General features: G+C 50.4%; 3 protein-coding genes and 1 long non-coding RNA gene across 4 annotated transcripts; 2 read left to right on the plus strand and 2 right to left on the minus strand.

Moving 5' to 3' along the window:
- Positions 1–1,784: 1,784 nt before the first annotated feature.
- Positions 1,785–2,849, plus strand: LOC112887894 (RING-H2 finger protein ATL67-like). The gene has a single exon (XM_025954182.1). It carries the CDS (start codon positions 1,785–1,787, stop codon positions 2,250–2,252), a length of 468 nt encoding a protein of 155 aa, XP_025809967.1. The 3' UTR covers positions 2,253–2,849.
- A 987-nt stretch (positions 2,850–3,836) lies between these two features.
- Positions 3,837–4,319, plus strand: LOC112885646 (RING-H2 finger protein ATL70-like). The gene has a single exon (XM_025951215.1). It carries the CDS (start codon positions 3,837–3,839, stop codon positions 4,317–4,319), a length of 483 nt encoding a protein of 160 aa, XP_025807000.1.
- A 465-nt stretch (positions 4,320–4,784) lies between these two features.
- On the minus strand, positions 4,785–5,354 carry LOC112885647 (BTB/POZ and MATH domain-containing protein 2-like). The gene has a single exon (XM_025951216.1). It carries the CDS (start codon positions 5,352–5,354, stop codon positions 4,785–4,787), a length of 570 nt encoding a protein of 189 aa, XP_025807001.1.
- An 826-nt stretch (positions 5,355–6,180) lies between these two features.
- LOC112886878 lies at positions 6,181–7,295 on the minus strand. Its single transcript, XR_003227453.1, has 2 exons — positions 6,472–7,295; positions 6,181–6,371 (listed from the first exon to the last, which is right to left on the minus strand). It is a non-coding gene; the product is annotated as an uncharacterized LOC112886878 (long non-coding RNA).
- Between the last annotated feature and the right edge of the window lie 13,078 nt (positions 7,296–20,373).

Genomic DNA, 20,373 nt, shown 5'->3' on the forward strand with positions numbered 1-20,373 from the left:
GTGGTCAAGGATGTCTTGCTGAATGACTGATATCCGACTTGGTGTTTCTTAGCAAATAATATCAACATAAACAACAGTATTTGCAGCATAACATGACAAAAGTAATAGCATGTTACAAATCAAATAATTTGTATAGCATGTATTGATTTGGTTGAATCTGTATGCCCTCTGCAGATGTCATCAGAGATCTGGTTATTGTGAGCAACGGTTATGACTTGTGAAGTTGTGTTTTAGTGGTCCTGTACTGTCCTTTCTAGCATGGCAAATATCATTCCAGTCAGGATTTCTCCTGATTGCTAGATGGCAAGTTGCATCTGATAGCCACCGAAACAAAATCCTGGGCAGCAATGATTACAAAAGCTTTCAGATTTCTGCTGCACCTGAGATCATCGAGCTGCAAAGTCCAAACACCTCACATCAGAATGATCAGCTGAACCTGCCAAACACACCAGGTATAAACAATGATTCAAACCTGTTTACACTGCAACCTTGCATCAACAACTCTTTTCAAAAAGAAACAGATAACTGGTCATTGTCAATGCACGCTCGTGGAAACACACAAGGAAGGTCTGTTTTCCCAACAAGAAAGCAGACAAGTGAAGCAAAGTTTCAATAAAATTTTGAGATTTGCTCGTGCGGTCCAGCGCTCAGTCAAATGAAAAGTCAGATAACTTCTCGCCACTGCAACCTCAGGTATTATACCGGGTCCATCACACGTTCATACACGTCAATTTGTAATTTTTTTTGGACGGTTTCGCCCATTCGCACAAGCAACAGCTATGTGTATGCCCATCTGCACAAGCAACAGGCTATCTCGGACTGAATAGTCCACAAAGCAAAGCTCCAAGGTCATGGTATCGCCAAAAGAAATTTCCAATGATTTTATTTTTAGTTTTAGGCCTCGTTTGAAAGACAAATATTTTCGAACCATACAAAATTCAGATGGTTTCCTATGAAATTTTGTGTTCCAAGAGGACCAAGTGTGCCACCCACTTTGGCTGTGAATACTAAACCCATGGTCTGCTGGTGACGGAATTTGAACCATGGTCACCCAGGTGGCCTAACCAGTTGGACTCTATCTTTGCTGACGGTTACACGGACCGATTTGTTAATTTCTCAAGAATCTAGATTTAAAAAAGAAGAAAAAGCAGAATATTCATTCCTGTCAGATCAAGCTACAGAGATCTCATTCCCTGCATAATTAAGTGCGTGCTTTACCGCCTTAATCACCCGCTTAAGCACCAAGTTCTTCCATCATTGCATATAATACTAATAATCGATCTAGACCAAGAGGCCACCCTTCTAGCTGCCGTGTCTCCATTCATAATTCGACAACTGATGAAACCTAGGCGAATTCGACAACCTGAAAAGCGGCCGTAGAGACTAGAGAGTATAAAATCCGGAGAATTCCGGTGGCGAGTCAGGTGGTTGCAGGAATAGCTCCCCGGGGAAGCAACGAACAAAACAGCGGTAAAAAAAAAGATTAGGGAGTATAGTTAATTATTTTTTAGTAAGCCACGTAAAGCCAGTCATTAGCGCGTGTTGACGCTAATGTAACCGCGCCAGATCGATGGGGTTGCCGCCGCCATGCGTCGTGCTGCACGGACGTCAAAGCGTGACCGACGGCCGGGAGCGGTCTGGCGCGGAGGTGGCAGCACGAATCTTGGCGCACGGAGACGCGTATAAGAGGAGACGGAGGAGTGAGACGGAGGGACCAAGCGGCGGCGACGACGTGTTGAGGGAGAGAGCGCGCACCGCCGAGGGTCCATGTTGGCGGCGCGGCCATGGCCAAAGACTACGTGCTGATCCTCGCCTCGGTGGCGGCGCTGGCCGTGATCTCGGCGGCCACGTTCCTGTGCTCCCGGCGGCGGCGGGCGCCGTCGCCGTCGCAGCGGCGCGCCGCGGCGGGGGACGTGGAGCTCGGCCAGGGCGTGGTCGGGGTCGACGCGGCCGTCCTGGCCGGGTACCCGACGCTGGTGTACTCGTCGACGTCGCCGGAGAAGGACGAGGAGGAAGCCGCGGGCGCGGGAGCACCGGGCGGGTCCGACGCGGCGCGGTGCGCGGTGTGCCTGGCGGAATACGCGGACGGCGACGAGCTCCGGCGGATGCCCGACTGCCGGCACGCGTTCCACCGGGGGTGCATCGACCAGTGGCTGCGCCGCCGGCCCACGTGCCCGGTCTGCCGGGCATCACCGCCGCCGGCGGGGAAGGCAGCAGGCAGCACCGCCGTCGTCGTCGCCTCCGGATCATAAGGTCGATCGTGAGGCCCGGCGGCGTGTGCGACGATGCATGGGCAGCGCGTGCAGCCAAGAGAGTTTCTTTGGTGTTGTGACCATTTTGCGTCGTATAGCCATAGCTTGGACAATGCAGAGGACAGGATCATCGGAGAGCGGCGAAACTTACAAAATTCTTTTATTATTTTAAAATTATCTCCTTTTTTTTACCTTCTTTCTTGTACATAGCTTGTGCAGAGTAGATAGATCATGGACACTCCCAGCATATTGGAAATGGCTGTGCTTTTCCTTTCCCAAAAGGAAAAGAAAACAAAAAGGAAAAGAAAAGAAATGGTTGCTCCTTTTGTGCTCTCCCCATGATCCATCTTCTCCATCGTAGCACACACTTGTGACTTGTGAGACAGGCACGCATGCGAGGAGCTGCACTGCACGCAAAAGACATTGGCGCGTGTACGATGTTGTTCAGACTGCAAAGAAAAGAGAAGATGCATCTAGTATAGGAGTAGTGCTCATTTTCCTCACCGTTTAATCCTCTTTGATTTAATCTAACCATGTCTTGAAATGAAATCGCTTTTAAAGTTTGGAGGAAAGAAATCTCGTTCGAACCACCCACCACAGTACCAAACCTCGTTGGGCCTGTTTTCGGCCCACCGTCTTTTCGTCGAAAAGAGAGGAGAGTTTGGCCAGCACACAAATCCCGGATTCCCGGCCCGCTAACCACTCTACCCTAGCACACTTCCTAAATTCCAACAGTCTGACCACTAGCTTTCTTCTGAGCATTCCTCGCTCTTTCCGTCTTTCATTGAAAAAAAAAGAATCCTGCCCATAATGCTCCAGTCGTCGAAGTCTTGAAGATTCTAACAATTAAACTAAGTTCTGATTGCAATTCGACCCCCCAATCCCTGGGCGAGTTCGTTGGTTGTACTCCCTTTGGAACGTAAATCGTTTTAGAATTTTTAGATTTATAATATTTGCTATGTATCTATATATAATGTATGTCTAAATGCATTTATGAATGTAGAAAAATCAAAACGATCTACGTACATTTTAGAAGAACGAAGGGAGTAGATCACAAATTAGACATCATCATGTCGTGTAAACCTGACAGCTCGATATGCGAATGGACTTCTGCACACGTCTTCTATGCGATTCAACTATTCAAGACTGCAAAAATTTGACGTGAAGGCCGGTCAAGAAAACGCACAAAGCCATGGTTCGTGACTGACACGCTTGCTCATGAAGAACGAGCTTCTTTTCAGAATTCAGACATGACTGTCTGTCCTTTCAAAAGGGACACGACTGTCTGAAACTCAAAAGGCCCAAGACCACAACAAAAACATCCATTCTCAGTTCAACTGTGCGCATGAAAAGTCAGATTTGGATTAGTCGTCGTCGTCAGCCGGTTGCTTGCCGGGCACCTTGGCTTGAATGCAGCCGGCCTCAACCACTCCTCAGTCATCAGCTAGCTCACCGCGCAATAGACTACTCCAACTGCACCAATTAAAAGAAGCTCCATCCATGGATTCGATCGAGTAGGTTGCACGCACGCAATGGAACACCAGTGCATGTGCATCATCTCCGCCAGATAGCTTGGCCGGCAGGATGGTGGAGCTGCAGGTCGCCCTCGCCGTCGTCAGCGTCATGGCCGTCGTCACCGTCGCCTTCCTACTCCGCATGTGCTCCCGCAGCGCGGCGCCTGCGATGGCCACGGCGGCGGCGCGCGCGCGGGAGTGGCGCGCCTGGGCAGACGCGGCGGACGTCGAGGCCGGGCTCGACGAGGCCGCGCTCAAGGCGCTGCCCAAGGTGGTGTACGGCGACGAGGAGGGGGAGGAAGCCGCGGAGGCGGGGAAGGCGAAGAAGACCGCAGCCGCCGCGGCCGGGGCGCCTGCGGCGCCGTGCTGCGCGGTGTGCCTGGGTGAGTACGCCCGCGGGGACGTGCTCCGCGTGCTGCCCGAGTGCGCGCACGCCTTCCACCAGCTGTGCGTCGACCGGTGGCTGCGGCTGCGCCCGACGTGCCCCGTCTGCCGCTCGCCGCCGGTGCCCAGCCCCGTGGCGACGCCGCTCGCCGCGCCCACCCAGCCATGATCGATCACCATTTCTCAAGCTCTCAAGTCTGAACCAGGATTGTGTAAAGCAAAATCATTTTTGTGTGTCAAATGGAATGGAATGCAAGAGCAAATTCAACAGGCAGACGATGAACGAATCCTCCAGCAGCCAACTACGTGCCCACACATGTGCTCAGCAATCAGCACTACAGCAGGAACATCTCGTCACAAAGCAGGCAGCATGCCTGGAAATTTTGATTAGACGCACACGTAAATGGTCAAGCAGGATTGATGAAATGAAAGGTACAAGTGCCAACCACCCATATTTTCTTTCTGTAGAAGCTGTCCATTTTCAGTGATCTAAGATCGAGTCTTGGCAATTTCCTATTCTTTGTGTCGCAATCACAATTTCACAATTCTGAACCCAACAATATGGCTAAGGCCATGCTTTGACAGGAACTTTTGTATTCTGTTTCTCGCCAGAAACAGGACAAGCTTTTGCCATCTAACGAAACCCATTGATGGCGCGGTCGAGTTGCATGAACCACTTGTTGCGGGTCTTCGTCTCCACCACGAGCACGGCGACGTCGCACCGCACGTTGAGGCGGTCGTCCTTGATGAGGAACGGCGCCGTCTTCGCGAGCTCCTCCGTCGCGACGAGCTCCTCCACGCCGGTCCATGTTGAAGCGCGGCGGTCGAAGGCGCGCGGCCCCACGATCCGGCTGTGCACCGCGTTGCCGGCGTAGTCGAGGATGGTCACCCGGTACGAGGCCGTGGCCGTGGCCGTGGGCTCGCCGCAGCCGGCGAGCGCGAGGTCGACGGAGACGAAGCCGCGGTGCAGGTAGTTGACGCCGTTGGGGTAGTAGAGGAGCTCCCACTGGTGGCCGCCGACGAGGAACCGGCTGGACCGGACGGCCGTGCCGGTGGCCACCGCCCCGTCCACGAGCGAGTACCCGTCGATCCGTTGCAGGTGCGTGCCGGTGGCCTGCCGCGCGCGCGTCGCCGAGCCGGACAGCACCCCGGGAGCGAGCCGCCCGAACGGCAGCAGCGACGTGGGGGCCGGTCCCGACGACATGGTCGATCCGGCGGCGCGGTGCCGGCGTCGTCGACGATGAAATCGAATGGATTCCTTGGTTGGGTCACACGTACGCGGGTAGCACAGACCATGAGTATATGAGCGTGGCTATCGAATCTCAAGTTGTTGACACAAGCACGCCAGGATAGGATCGTCCGCTTGCTCGACAGTCAAGACAGGCACCAGGCCATCAGCAAAACCATGTCAGTGGGATCAGACTCATAAGCAGGCCTTCAGTTTACTGAATGGATGTTGCTCGAAAGAAAAAAGTTTACTGAATGGAGGCCTGACAGACACGATCGAGCAGTCTCTCTCAGGACCTTGTATCTCCTTCCTTTTTTTTTCTGACTTAGAATTTGAGATCTTTTACTGCGCACGATACTACCACTTGGTGGTATATGGTGTAAAGAAGATCTAACATTCATTAAGGATTGTAATCTAGTAATTGTTACTTAACTATCAAATTATTAATAGCTCAAAGGATTCTGAGGGATCAGAGCCATCGATTCCTTCGGCTCTGGCAGATTTGAGTCGGACGTGATTTCGATTGGAGTCCTTTTTCTATACATACGTAAGTTGTTTCTGTCTCCAATCCAATAACGATAACCATCCACAATTAAACTTGACTCACCTATATCTTTATCTTGTACCCACGCAAGGATAGAAGGATTATTTTCCCGAGCTCACGCAAGAAACAGCACACATCGGCCACATCTCATCTATCTCCCAGAATCACCCAGACACAAAACCCTAATTACCTAGGTACTGCTAGTTAGATCTGCCAAGCCAACGATGGAGGAAAAATCAGCACATCTACAACCAACAATTGAGGAAAACTCACAGCCGCCAAGCCAATCAAATATTCAAAGCACTGTAAGTCAACTTATACATAGCATCACAAAGCTCAAGTTCTGAATTTCTTGTTTGTACATAATTTCACAAGAACAGCATGTACATATCAAGAAGCAAGCCACATCTACAGGTCCTGTGAGTCTTCTTTACCTCCGCATGCAGGACCTGTAACAAACATCCTTTTAGCAACTCGAGCTAGAGGCAACACTACAAAACCTGACAGACATTGCTGACTTAGGGACAGATCACCTGTTCAAGCACTAACCTTATGGCAGTAACACCATCAAAGATGGACGATGTAAAGCTTTAGTGCAAAACAAAGTCAGCCAATAGTAAGGCAGCTTTCCGAACCTGAAAACCAGTAGCACCAAAGAATACAGGAGTACATGTCAGAAATTGACAGTACGTTCAGTAAGCTTAATGGCTCTATCTACTCAATGGCACAAATATGAATGATTGGTCCAACTTTTTTCGCTTCAAAAAACAGAGTGAAATAAAGGAGATGACATAAAGCAGCCGCCACAAACCTAGAGTGAGCACCTTCAGAGAGTTCATCAGACTACAGAGATAACAAAACGAGAAGAATAACAGACTTATTTCTCTGCATCATGATCAGAAATCTCTCTCTTCAATTCTTCAACAGTGAAGTTTACTCTCAAGTATAGACAGTCACATATATCTCATACAATGGAAACAAGTAAACAGCAGGATGGGGAACTTATCTTCAGGATGAACACATCAGCGCCCATGTAGCTGAGAGCTCTTAATCTGCTGTAGTCCTCCTTAACTGCACACAAAACCAGGAATAATCAACGATTCGCAGAAATAAAATCTGTGGGGGTGAGCCACCTGCCGGGGATGAGCGTTGGGCGCGGATCCGCCACCACGGATGCCTCCCCGGCGGCGAGCGGCGGCCGTGGGGGCGAGCCGCTGCCCGCCCTCCTCCCAGGGGCCAAGTGTAGGGCGCGGCACGCGCCTCCTCCACGACGGCGAACGGGACTCGTCGCCGGGCCTGGAAACCCTAGGCGCCGAGCCGAGCAGCGTGAGATGGGGGAACGGATCGAGAAGAAATGAAAAGGAAAGAGAAAGGAAAAAGAAAAAAAATAAATGAAAGGGATGATGATATATATCATCTTTTCCATATTATCTTTATACTACTTACATATACTACCTCATACTACTAATTAATAATTAATATTTTAGTAGCATAGATAAATCTCGACCGTCCGATATTTACGTACGAGTCCTTTACAGACAGTAATATATGGTTTTATTGTGCACTGTAAAAGTCCTATGGAATTTCTCAAGCTTTTATAGAAAGCAAATGTTTTGGTACTTGTATCTCTTTCGTCAATGGCACTACGTTCGCATGGCCCTTCAGATCCCTGCTCGGTTCCATTCAAAGCCTCTCCTCGTATTCTCACTTCACCGTTTGAGCTTCTCACCGAGATGGATGCAGTGCGTGTCTACAATAAATTGTCCTGCCCAACACCGGTGGCCTCCCATATCCACTCCTCTTCCCATCGTGCTTACTCTCGAGCCATGCCAGCTCCGCAGCCAGATGGAGGCTTCGATCTGAATGAAGCTGCTGCGCCTGTTCTGGAGGTTGATCTCAATGATCCGGTGGGCGAAGATGATGCTCAGGAAGATGTGTTCGATTTGAACGATCCCATTTTCTGGGATGCCAATGCAGGAGGTGATTCGATTATTAGTAACTCTTTCTCTGTTTCTATTTCTTTTCTTTTTGTTGTCGTCGCTGATCTGGACGTTTACTAAGCAGATGAACAGCACGAAGCTCATGATGATGGAGCGCCCGAGCTGCCTGTTCTGAACCATACTGCATTCACTGACACTGTCACTGAAGGAGCACACCTGCCTGATCTGAATAGAACGCCCGGTAATGCCCACAAATCCTATTGCCGAACGTGATTTTTTTTTCATTGTCAGACTTGAACAATGCAGCGAATTCAGAGCTCTCTCTTTTTCTTCTTTATTTACACAGGTACAGAGTACAGTTGGTTTCAGGAGACCAAGGAAGCAGTACAGCGATGACACAAAGCGAGCCGTGTACGCGATGCTATTGGAGGGATCAGCGGGAGGCCATCTGCCGGAAGGCTTGTCTCTGCAGGTGTCTTCGGCTATGGGTGTTTCCCTGAGATGCGTGCAGCGGATCTGGAACGAAGGGCAGAAAGGAGGAGGAGTTCATGCCATCGTGAACAAGAGGGCGAAGAACTGTCGTGAACGAGGGGTCTGAGGATGTCCAAGAGCACTGTCGTTAGGCGCCTGAAAGAAGGGAGGATTCAGCGGCGCTCGAATGCCATCAGACACTATATTCTGACAGACGGAAACAACAAGCCCGGCCGGTGTTTGATCTCCATCGACGGGAGACGAGGAGGAGCCATGGTCCATGGAACATGCTTTGTCCATGGAACGATGCTTTGGATTGTGAGCACGCGAGTTAATCCTCAAGCAAGGGATCGATCCCCGTGTCGAATTTGGGTCAGGTTACACGGAGCAGTTCCGACGACCCGGCGGTTGAAGAAATGCGCCGCCTGTACCCGCACCTGATGACCGGCGGCTTGCATTGCGCGGCTACCTGGAGCAGATGCTGCGGCGGCGGCGGCCGGAGCCAACACCCCGGAGGGAGAAGCTGCGATTACTAGGCGGCGGCGGTGGAAGCTGGAGCGGGGCATCCACTCCCAGCCACACACCGACGACGCGAGGTTGTTCCGGATGTCTCCTACTCGCAACACTGTCTCGAGCTTCAGCTATCCAACGACTGTTGGTTCCTCTGCCTGTCTGCCATTCCTTTCTCATTCTACCGGCTCAACGTGTTGCACTCGTTTTGAGCTATTGGCTATTCACAGTAGGGACAGAGAGACTCATAATATAGGAGCATCAGGTCACAGGAAGAAGACTAACAATGAGAGGCACACATGGGAAGAACGGCTAACGAACTGTGTCGTTTATAAGAGTGTCTTCGATCAAGCCTTTAACAGTACCATGGGAGGGAGGTTGGCAGGTGGTGCCCTACATACTGCTACTGAACTTTGTTCTCCATTAAGCCCCCATAGATGCATGATCCGGCATATCCTGTAGTACAAAAGATTGGCGGTACTCATGCAGTTCAAGGGCTATATTCACGCCTTAAAATGGTACAGCTATATGGGTAGAGAAATCTTTTCTTGATACGTGTGAGAGTGAGTTCATGGATACGATCTGTTGTTTGGTGCTTGACTGCTGATAAAGTAGCACTGATCTGCACTTGGTGAGATGTTCACTCACTTGACTGCAGACCACCAGGGAAAAAACGGTTGCAAACACCAGTCATTTAGTAAAGTTTACAGCGTAACATTTCCCTTCAACAGCCTTTATCGGAATGTTACCCGTGCCTGTAATAGCAGGATAAATGTTACAAGGATAAGTTCACGATGCGCGTATCAGTACGCTATAGGAAGGAAAATGTTTGTTTACTGCGCGCGTGCATCTTCCAGTTTGGTCTAGGAGCGGTGAGCAAGAGGTCCTTCAATACTAGCATCGCAGGTGACCGTTCAGCGATGCTAGGACGCAAGGCTTCCTGCACCAGCTCAACAGCTAGCCTTTGCAACTTCATGTGCGGCCGATCCGGAGACACGGAGACCTCTGACAAGCTGCTAAGTTTTCTACGTTTTTCATTCACAAGCAGCAGGGATCCACAAGCCGATACAGGAGACCGCCGGCAATGGGTTGCTCTGCCGAGGAGAAGGGAGGTACTAGACTTCAGATGGAAGGAGACCCTGATCTTCCTGATCTCTCCTATTCCTAATGATAATGCACGGCATCGTCTTCCTTGCCACCACCATAACCTGTACATAGTTCTCTCACCACAACTTCATTCCTCTCAGCCAAACTCTCTTGTACCAAACTGAAACGATGTGTTGGTCTAGCTCGGACTATGTATCTGCTACTATGACACGCTATATGTAGTCTCTTTCCTACTAACTGTGATGCATAGGCAGAGGTCACAGGAAGAAGCTAAGACTACCAATGACAGATCTTATGGTACAAAGTCTCCAAGGCAATGTTTCAAGCCTTAACAATGGGAGGTTATTGGTAGGTGGTGCACTGCTTCTGCAATTTCCTCTCCATTAACCCATAGATGCATGATCCACGGAATCCTGTACTACAAAATATTTGCAGAATGAATTCATGCACTTCAATCCAATGACCATGCGCCATGAAAAGAAGTGGCCTGCTGCGAAATCTTTCGTTGATAATAAGTCTCTCAAGTCAACTTCGTCACTCACCACCCAAGCTAAAAGAATACACACAAGAACAAAGCATTTCAATCATCCAAAAAGATGCAAGAATAAAAAGCAATAACATCCATACAATCCATTCATTCATACATCATTCAGGTAATACAAGGAGATACCGGTGTTATCTCGAGGTCACTCTTACACCTTCAAAATAACACCCCAAACTCACACGCTAAGAATACATCGTGAATGTTTTAAAAAAAGAGGTGACTCCTAACGTGTCTACCTGAACGTCTCATGACAACACTGGACACTAGCCAGAAACATGACATCAGCTTAGTACAAGACTCATGGAGACTCATGCCGGAATGGGTCATCGGCGGCTACCTATCCTACACCTACTCTTATTCTACGACTCTGACTCACTCCCTAGTAGAAGGTGACGCGCGGCTTCTTGTAGGTCAGCACGCGCTTGTAGTCTTCTGGGTAGTCTTCTGGAAAGATGGCGTCGATGGCTGCGACGGCCTCCACCACCTCCTCAGTCTCGACGGTAGGTGGCATCTCCTCGTGGGGGCACATGTGTAGACGGAGCTCGGTGGGGATGAACTTGAAGTCCTCCTTCCTCACCATGGGTTGGCTCTCCTCAGGTAGCTGGTTCCTCACCTTGTGGATCTCGTCAACACGGATCGAGTCAGAAATCTCCCACGTCTGCATGGCACGTGCGGCCTTGTCGCGAAGGTACACAGCGGGTCAGTATGATGATGTTTCCCTTGTTTCTCTCCAACCTGGTCTCGAGCACCTTCACCTTGTCCTCCACCTTGGCTTCAAGGTAGCCGTGAAGGGTCATGAAGTCCTGCTGATCCTCCACCTGGGTCTGTAGCTGGCAGCACTCGTCCTCACTGTCAGTCACCCTATCCTTAAGCTTGCTGATGGAAGTGAGGTAGTCCTTCTCCTTGCGCTCCCATTCGGCCTTCTCGGCCCGGAGCTTCTGGAGCTCGGTCTCGGACTGAAGTAGTTTCGCTTCAGCGGTCATCCTCAGCTGGGTTTCTGCCTCACGTCTCATGTTCATCTCCACGTAGTTCACCCGGTTGTTGCGGGCCTCCGCCTGAGCCGCGGTGTAGATTCGGCTCCACCCTCAGATCTCGTGCTCGAGTACGTCGATGTGCCTCACGCTCTCATAGAATCCCTTGCGAAGAGCACTGTCTTTGCCTTATTCCAAGAGTGGAAGAGCAGGTGATTTGACGACCTTAGCATGCATGTTTGATGTGAAGATTTTGCGAACCAGGCGCAGGAACCACCTCTAAATCTCTCCGAGAACGAGAAAACATGCCTCTGGATCTCAGTCTGCGAAGGCAGGCAAACAACCTGTTCGTTCAACGTGTAGACGACACATCCTAAATGCGACCACTTGACCATCTGCAGGAGAGGTTGTTCCGGATGTCTCCTACTCACAACACGCTGACTCGAGCTTCCGCTATCCAACTGTTGGTTTCTCTGCCTGTCTGTCATTTCTTTCTCACTCTACCGGCTTAACGTGTTCCTTTCTCACACATGAGTACAGAGGCTTATAATTATAAGATCGGAGCAGGTCACAGGAAGAAGACTACAAATGAGAGGCATATAAGGAAAGTGTGTCGTTTATAAGAAGGGCATTCGCAAGCCTTTAACAGTACAATGGGAGGTTGGCAAGGTGGCGCACTGCTACTGAACATTTTTCTTTCTCCATCAACCCCCTGTAGATGCATGATCTGCGATATCCTGTAGTACAAAAGGTCTTCATGCAGCTAGCAATCATGAAAATTAATGGTCATACGGACCGGCAAGGAAAAACAGTTGCAAACAACGGCCAGCGTAAAATTTCCCTTCAAGGGCCTCTCGAAGAGTGTTTCCCTGTAATATCTAGCAGGAGAAAAGTTGTTAGGAAAATTAAGTTCATGATGTGATTATGTTATTTGAAAGAAAATGGTTACATGCATGTTCAAGATCAGAGAAAAAATGTCTGCCATTATGTGTCCAATTACTGAGAAAAGAAAACTAGGGTATATTATTCACCATGTTTATACACTCCTCTCATTATCTATCTAAAGTTAACGTCTTTGCCAAAGGATCCCCTGTGAAAAGATTCATGCGTTCTCAGTTATTTTCTGAGATCTAAAGTTGAAATACCTGAAGAAGTGGAGAAATGCAAAATAAGTGGTTGTTCAGATTCAGCAATTAGCTATCCATATCAGATTCAGAAATTGTTCTAGCTTGATCTAAGAGGGGGAGGTACTTAATCCTACTCCTGGATCGTCAACCGTTACATGCGCCATGCATCTTGCATGCTGATCATTCTTAGATCAGATTAAACGCCTTCTACTTCCATGGTAACCTATACTATTGTCAAAACTTATAGTAAATTAAATCACGTGCCACTACGCAAATCAACGTGTCAGCATATATGCATCATTTGTTGTAATCCAATGCCTTTCAACTTCCATTCGAAAGTTGAAAAGACTTATTATTTTAATAAATCCCTGGACATATACCCAACATATCATATATCTTTGCGCAAAACTATAGTACAGCGATAGAAACATCCCCACATGCACGCAATATATATATATATATGTGTGTGTGTGTGTGTGTGTGTGTGTGTGTGTGTGTGTGTGTGTGTATCCTAGGATAGTATACCACGGCGGTGCGGTGAACCTCCAACCTCGTACAGTTAGGTCGACGTCAGTAGAGATGATGCCTGCAGCGAGGCTCTAACAAGAGGTGCACTTTTGGCACGGTCAAAAGACATCATGGAGAGCTTAACAACAGGCTGACTCTTATATGCAGTCCTTCGGGAGAACCTTTGATGAGGGTATGTGAAACGAACCGGATTCCCAAATCAAGAAATCCGACTCCCTGTATCATTGTGATAGTTCCTGGATCGAGTGCTATCACATACAGAACTCATTCCAGGCATAATATCATAGCCATACTCCGCTTAAGGTCAAACACGGGTTTAATTATTACATAAATCCATAGGATTTGTAGTACGGAATTTATTACAAGCCTCTCGGCTAAAGCGATTCAAGTAGAAAACGTAAAGCGGTAGCTAGTCCTCGGGCCGTCCTCCTTCTTCTGGAACCTCCTCCACAGGCAACTCGAGCGTAGCACGGGCTTCAGTCGTACCAACCATCATCGTTAGGGTCGAACTCCGGATCGGATCCTGCATCGTACCAGGCTATCCCCAAGGGATGGGATAATTTCACATCATCATCCGAATGCAAACTTTATAGTAGACTATACTAAGGGAATAACAAAGTTCAAGGGATAAAGCTGGGGTTTTCTAAGCATACAACAACATAAATAGGTATACAAATCTTCTTCCATCCTCGACTCAGGCCCTTCTCGGCGCTCCGGACACCCGGTCAACGCACACCTTCAAAAGCCCCCAAGTCGATGCGAGAACTCCCTCTCCTCGTGTCTCAGCTGCCCCCTGGCAGGAAGTCATTTTAGAGGGAGATAGAAACCAAGAGTAACACTAACTAATAAGAGCAACAGAAGAGTAGGGATATCCATGACCGAGGACGCGGCTATACGCATAGATTTCACCCTGCAGGGGTTGTATACCTGGACCCACTCGAATCGACGCTAGTCGGAGATCAGCCGACTAAAACAGAACTAGGAGCCACGGCACCATTCGGCTTTTCCGGATCTTGGGCGCATCCTCCCACAGGAGGTCACCCCGGGACTGTGAAGCTTCCCATGCGTCTCGGGGAACGTGAGGTCAGCACCTCCTTCTCCTGCACCGATACTCGATCCTCCTACCGGCTTGGTACCGCGCTTGCTAACCTCGGACCGGGCCCACCCTCATAATGGGTAAGTGGTGTGCACGCTTAACATATTCCCACAAGTCATAGTTACTCTCACTCGGTCCTTAATTGCCGAAGCGGGCATCTTCGTCATATGCGTCTCCACCACGGTGGTCCGCGACTGCACCCTTGATGGGTGCCCCCAACACCTCAACCATGTAACCAAAAGGTTGTACCTGCCACTGGTACTCCGTAGGGTGTGCCAAGATACACACCCCAAGCCCTCGATCCATGATCGAGTTAAGTTCGCCCACTCCCGGCTAAAGCCCTAAACACCAACTCCTGAATAGAATAGAGTATTTCCACACACGCCAAGACTATCCATCTATTCCCACACGTACACATTCAAGATACAGCAAGGCATTTTATATATTAATCCAATGTGATAGGGTTGCAAGGAGTACGGGTGAATAAAATAGGCTATGCAGGATCATCTCAAAAGAATTACACAAGTAACGATAGCTTATCTAGCAAGCAATGCCTAATAGGTATTCAAATTATAGATGGGCGTGAACCTGGTGTCTCTTCGAAGTCCTCCTGGGCTTCCGGGTAGTCCTTGTCAGACCCGGGGCCACGGGACTGGGTACATGACTTAGTTTAAAGAGGTTTAGGAGATTAAGTCCGTCTTATCTCTTATTCATCTTGTTTATCTCTTATTTATTCTATTTAAATAGGAGATAAGGCTAACCGATATAGGGGGAATCAACCCGAGATGTGTTCTGGTACGATTCCTTAGCTGGTGTTGGTTAGTATCTTTGTAACCCTGCCCTCTTGGATATATAGGGGAGGGCAGGGACCCCTCTCAAAACACGATCTCTAGATCATTCTACACCGAAGGCAATACAAATTACCATACAGGACGTAGGGTGTTATGCATCTTGCGGCCCGAACCTGTCTAAGCTTTGTGTTCCTTGCACCTTCGAGTTCCTGATCTCGGCGTCTCCTCAACCAAAACTTACCACCTTGGGTATATCCCTCGGTGGGCAGCCGGTTAAACACCGACAGCTGGCGCGCCAGGTAGGGGAGCGCGTCAAAGATCCACCGGCGAGCTCGATGGCATCTTTCAAATTCATCAGGTCAGTTCCCTCCCAGGGTACGACATTCGTTTTTGGCTCGTGGGTCTGCATCGCAGATGGTGTGGGCGATTTTCGATGATTCCTCGTCGACATGAAGCCAAAGATTTCCGCTGCGGATCTCCGCAGCGACCTCGACAAGTTCGTCGACGACAACTTGCCAACCTGTGCTTCTGCAACAAGGATCGAGATGGAGTCTGCTCCAGGCTCGACTTCTTCCAGTGTTGCAGCAACTTCCCCTGGTTTGGACTCGTTCCAATCTAGGGATCTGCATAGTCAACCCCAACTCAGTTCATGCAAACCGGCCACTGATCTTCAGGAGGCCAACGTCTCTGGGTCCCTCTCCATGTTAGAGAAGGACCTGGATTTTCTGCTCCAGGACGGAAAGCCTGAAGCCACCGCGTGTCGGGGGGCTCCGGGTTGTTTTGGCGCCGATGATCTGGTGATCACCTCCTTGCCGGAGGGGCGCATTGTGCATTGGAGGGGCATGGTGCTCTCCGATCTACTCGAGGCAGAGGGTCGACTTGTGGCTCACCTCGAGCCCTTGCCCTTTCAAGAGGGCAGGCCATTGGCTACCACGGCGGAGGGGTCGACTGAACTAGTCGACGCAAGCTCTCATGAGCTTTCCTCCCACCAGGTGCTAATGGCGGAAGAAGGCGAGGACGATGAGGATCTTCCCATCGTCAACTTTGAAGCGATCTCCGAAGATGAGATCATAGCCAACGCCGGCGACGAGAACGACGCCGATCGTGAGGTGCGGAGGGCCAGGAACAGGGCTCGCACAATCCGGTGGAGGAGGGCCAACGAGCGTAGGCGGTCTATGCATCACGAGCTCGATCCTGAGTTCGTTGCCATAAGCGAACGGGGTTTCAGGACTCCGGTGGCCAACATCGCTAGGGTGACGGCCATCCTCGAGCGCAGTCATGATCCGGATATGCGTCAAGCACTCCTTTACGCGCAGAGGGCCTGGATCCAGCTGGATCAGCACAACCCGGCGTCCACCATCAGGGAGGAGCGCGTGGGTGAGAGTCGGAGCCAGGCTCACAGCCAAACGGCTGGAGGCCGTCCTCGACACCAGCTCAGCCACGACAACGCTCGCGGGAGCCAGGCCCCTGGCGGGAGGCAGCAGCCACCGCAAGGGGGTCATCCACGACAAGCCAATCATCGACTTCCTCGAGAAAACTTGCGCCAGCATATCAATGAGGGTCGCGACGCGCGGACCGTGATTTCCTCCAGGCGCAAGGTCCGCGAAGAATTCGAAACTAAAGGTACTGACTGTAGCGACCGATTCCCTGGTTTTTCTGCATATTTCAGCAGCTACAAGTATCCAGAAGGCTTCAAACCGATCAGCATCACCAAGTACGACGGCAAGCAAGCTCCTCAGCAGTGGCTCCGTTGCTACTCCACGGCTATTGAGGTCGCAGGGGGTTCGAATATCACCAAAGTCGTCTACTTCCCGATGGCTTTGGACCCTGCGCCGCTCACTTGGTTGGAAAGCCTCAGCAACAACTCAATCGACTCTTGGGAGCGCCTCAAGAAGGTCTTCATCGACAACTTCCAGAGAGCGATCGCTCGTGCAGGTACTCGTCACGATCTTGCTCAGTGTAAGTAGGAACGTAACGAGCTCTTGCGGTCCTACACACGTCGCTTCTTCGACGTCTGCGCCACCATCACGAGAACATCTCGGAGGATGACATCATCGATTGTTTCTACAACGGCATCACCGACCCAGGCATCTACAGGGATTTCGGGCGGAACAGGCCGAAGACTGTTGCGGGCCTTTGTGATATGATGCACGATTGGTCCGAACAGAAGGAGAAGATGCAGGAGCGGTTCCCGCAGCGTCAAGATAGCAATCTGAGGCGCCCAAACGACAACCGCAATGACAAAGGCTAGCGGGACTTTTCGGGTCCACCCCGGAAACGAAAGCCAGATGATATCATCGCGGCTATCGATCGTCCTTCGCGGGGCAAGAAGTCGACGACGCAGGAGGAGTTCGAGAAGCTCCTGCAGAAAAAGTGCCCATGGCATCCAGGTGCCAACCACGCCGCTATTGACTGCTACCACCTTCGGAGGACGTTCAGCAACTCCGATAGTGGAAAGAAGAACAAGAAGCCTGCGGACAAAGAACTCGAGGACGATGATGAAGAGGACCACAGGCACAACCCGAAGTTTCAAGATGCTTCAAAGGTCATCAATATTATCTTCGGGGGAGATGAGGATTTTGGTTCCAGGCGGGACCAGAAGCTGCTTCTCCGGGAGATTTTGTCCGTCGAGCCGGCGGTACCACGACCACTCCGTTGGTCGGAGGTCCCCATCTCGTTCTCTCGCGACGACCAGTGGATGAGCTTTTCGGAGCCCGTAAGTTCCCCTTGGTCCTGGATCATGTGGTGGCGGAGGTTAAGCTCACCAAGGTCTTCATCGATGGTGGGAGCGGGCTCAATCTCATCTTCGTCAGCACTCTGAAGAAAATGGGCCTGGATTTCAACGACATGCTGGTTCCCAGTAAATCCCCCTTTTATGGCATCGTTCCAGGTAACGCGGCACACCCGCTTGGTATGGTGGTCCTCCCAGTCACCTTCGGCACGTGGGAGAACTATCGTACTGAGTTCATCAAATTCGAAGTGGCTAACTTCGAATCTTCTTACCATGCAATATTGGGTCATCCGGCACTCGCCAAGTTCATGGCAGTGCCGCATTACGTTTATCTGCTTCTCAAGATGCCAGTACTCAGTGGAGTACTCACTCTCCATGGTGACTTGAAGAAGTCGTACGACTGCAATCAGGAGGCGATCCAGTATGCTTCGACTACTCGCGTGCCAGATGCTTCGGGAGAAGTGCTCGCGGCCGCGCAGCAGCTTTCCCAGTCCGGGCTGGAGATTCCCCTCCAAGAAGGCCAGCAAGTCGAGTATCCAGTCGACTGATGACGTGGCCCTCAAGACGATCCAGCTTCAGGAGGGAGATTCATCTAAGACCGTTGTCATCGGCGCGGCTTAGGTGACAAATAGGAACTCGCGCTCGTCAGCTTCCTTCGGGCTAACCGAGACATATTCACGTGGATACCAGCGGATATGCCAGGGGTGCCCAGGGAGTTGATCGAGCATGCTTTGAATGTACACCCAAAGGCTACGCCTAAAAAGCAACGCCTGCGAAGGTTTCCTCACGATAAGCGTGAGGCCATCAAACGGGAGATCGCTAAACTTCTCGTGGCTGGATTCATTAAAGAAGTAATCCATCCAGAGTGGGTAGCGAATCCCGTTCTTGTAAAGAAAAAGAATAACAAATGGAGAATGTGTGTCGACTACACTGATCTCAACAAGCACTGCCAAAGGACCATTTTTGGCTACCACGCATTGACCAAGTTGTCGATTCGACGGTTGGTTGTGTCCTTCTTTGTTTTCTTGATTGTTACTCAGGTTATCATCAGATCACGCTCAAGGAGGAGGACCAAGTCAAGACCCCATTCATCACCCCATACGGGACATATGCCTATAAAACCATGTCCTTCGGGTTGAAGAATGCAGGAGCGATCTATCAGCGTGCGATCCAGATGTGCTTTGCGGATCAGCTGCACCGGAATGTTGAAGCCTATGTGGACGACGTGGTCGTCAAGACGAGGGAGTCCAGTGACTTGATTGCAGATTTGGAGGAAACATTTAGCAGTCTGCGCAGATTTCGGTGGAAACTCAATCCTACCAAGTGCGTTTTTGGAGTGCCTTCAGGGAAATTGCTCGGGTTCATCGTTAGCAACCGGGGCATCGAAGCCAACCCTGTAAAGATCATGGCCATCACTGATATGGCGGCTCCGGCCACAATCAAGGATGTGCAGAAGTTAACAGGTTGTATGGCGGTCCTAAACAGGTTCATCTCCCGACTCGGGGAGAGACGACTACCCTTCTTCACGCTCCTGAAACGCCAAGATAAGTTCCAATGGACGGAGGAGTCCGAGCGGGCCCTGCAGGATCTGAAACATCACCTTCAGTCACCTCCGATCCTTACAGCACCATTGCCAGGGGAGAATCTACTACTCTACATCGCGGCAACAACCCATGTTGTCAGCAGTGCTATTGTAGTTGAGCGAGGCGAGGAAGGCCGCATTTGGAGTGCAGAGGCCTGTCTACTTCGTCAACGAGGTCCTCTCCGAATCCAAGGTACGGTATCCAGCTATTCAAAAGCTTTTATATGCAATCTTAATCACATCAAGAAAGCTACGCCATTATTTCGACGAGTACAAGATCTCTGTGATCACGGATTTCTCGTTGGCGGATATTCTTCGTAATCAAGATGCCACGGGGCGTATATCCAAGTGGGCAGTGGAACTGGGGGCTTTGTCAATCGACTTCAAGCCATGCACTGCAATCAAGTCACAAGCTCTAGTCAACTTCATGGCTGAATGGAGGGAGAATCAAGTCCCAACCCTAGTCGACAAGCCAGAGCACTGGACCATGTACTTTGATGGATCCCTCAAGCTCGACGGCGGCGGCGCTGGTGTTCTGCTTATTTCTCCACGAGGTGAACAATTGAAGTATGTCCTTCAGATCCTGTGGGCGGTATCCAACAATGAAGCCGAGTATGAAGCCTTGCTTCACGGGCTTCGTTTGGCGGTATCACTAGGGATCAAGCGACTACTTGTGTATGGCGATTCTCTTCTTATCGTTCAACAAGTCAACAAAGAATGGGACTGCAACAAGGAGATGATGGATGCTTATATACAGGAAGTGCGCAAGTTGGAAAGCAAATTTTCTGGCTTAGAGGTTCACCATGTGTTGCGGGAGCACAATATTGGTGCGGATATCCTGTCCAAATTGGGGTCAACACGTGCTCAGGTCCCGCCGGGAGTTTTCATCCAGGAGCTCAAGCAGCCATCCATCAAGTCTTCTCCGCAGGTAACCATCGACGCGGGTCCCGAACAACCTGATCGAGAGGTTATGGTGCTGGGGGAGGACTGGCGAGAGGCTTTTATTGACTTCATCCGAGACCAAAGGCTACCAGCAGGAATTGACGCCAGGAG

Source organism: Panicum hallii, chromosome 3, assembly GCF_002211085.1.
Source record: "Panicum hallii strain FIL2 chromosome 3, PHallii_v3.1, whole genome shotgun sequence".
In the NCBI taxonomy this organism is placed as follows: domain Eukaryota; kingdom Viridiplantae; phylum Streptophyta; class Magnoliopsida; order Poales; family Poaceae; genus Panicum; species Panicum hallii.

Excerpts from the sequence above, each read along its gene's own strand:
- LOC112887894 (XM_025954182.1), top strand. The coding sequence starts at position 1,785 with ATGGCCAAAGACTACGTGCTGATCCTCGCCTCGGTGGCGGCGCTGGCC.
- LOC112885646 (XM_025951215.1), top strand. The coding sequence starts at position 3,837 with ATGGTGGAGCTGCAGGTCGCCCTCGCCGTCGTCAGCGTCATGGCCGTC.
- LOC112885647 (XM_025951216.1), bottom strand. The coding sequence starts at position 5,354 with ATGTCGTCGGGACCGGCCCCCACGTCGCTGCTGCCGTTCGGGCGGCTC.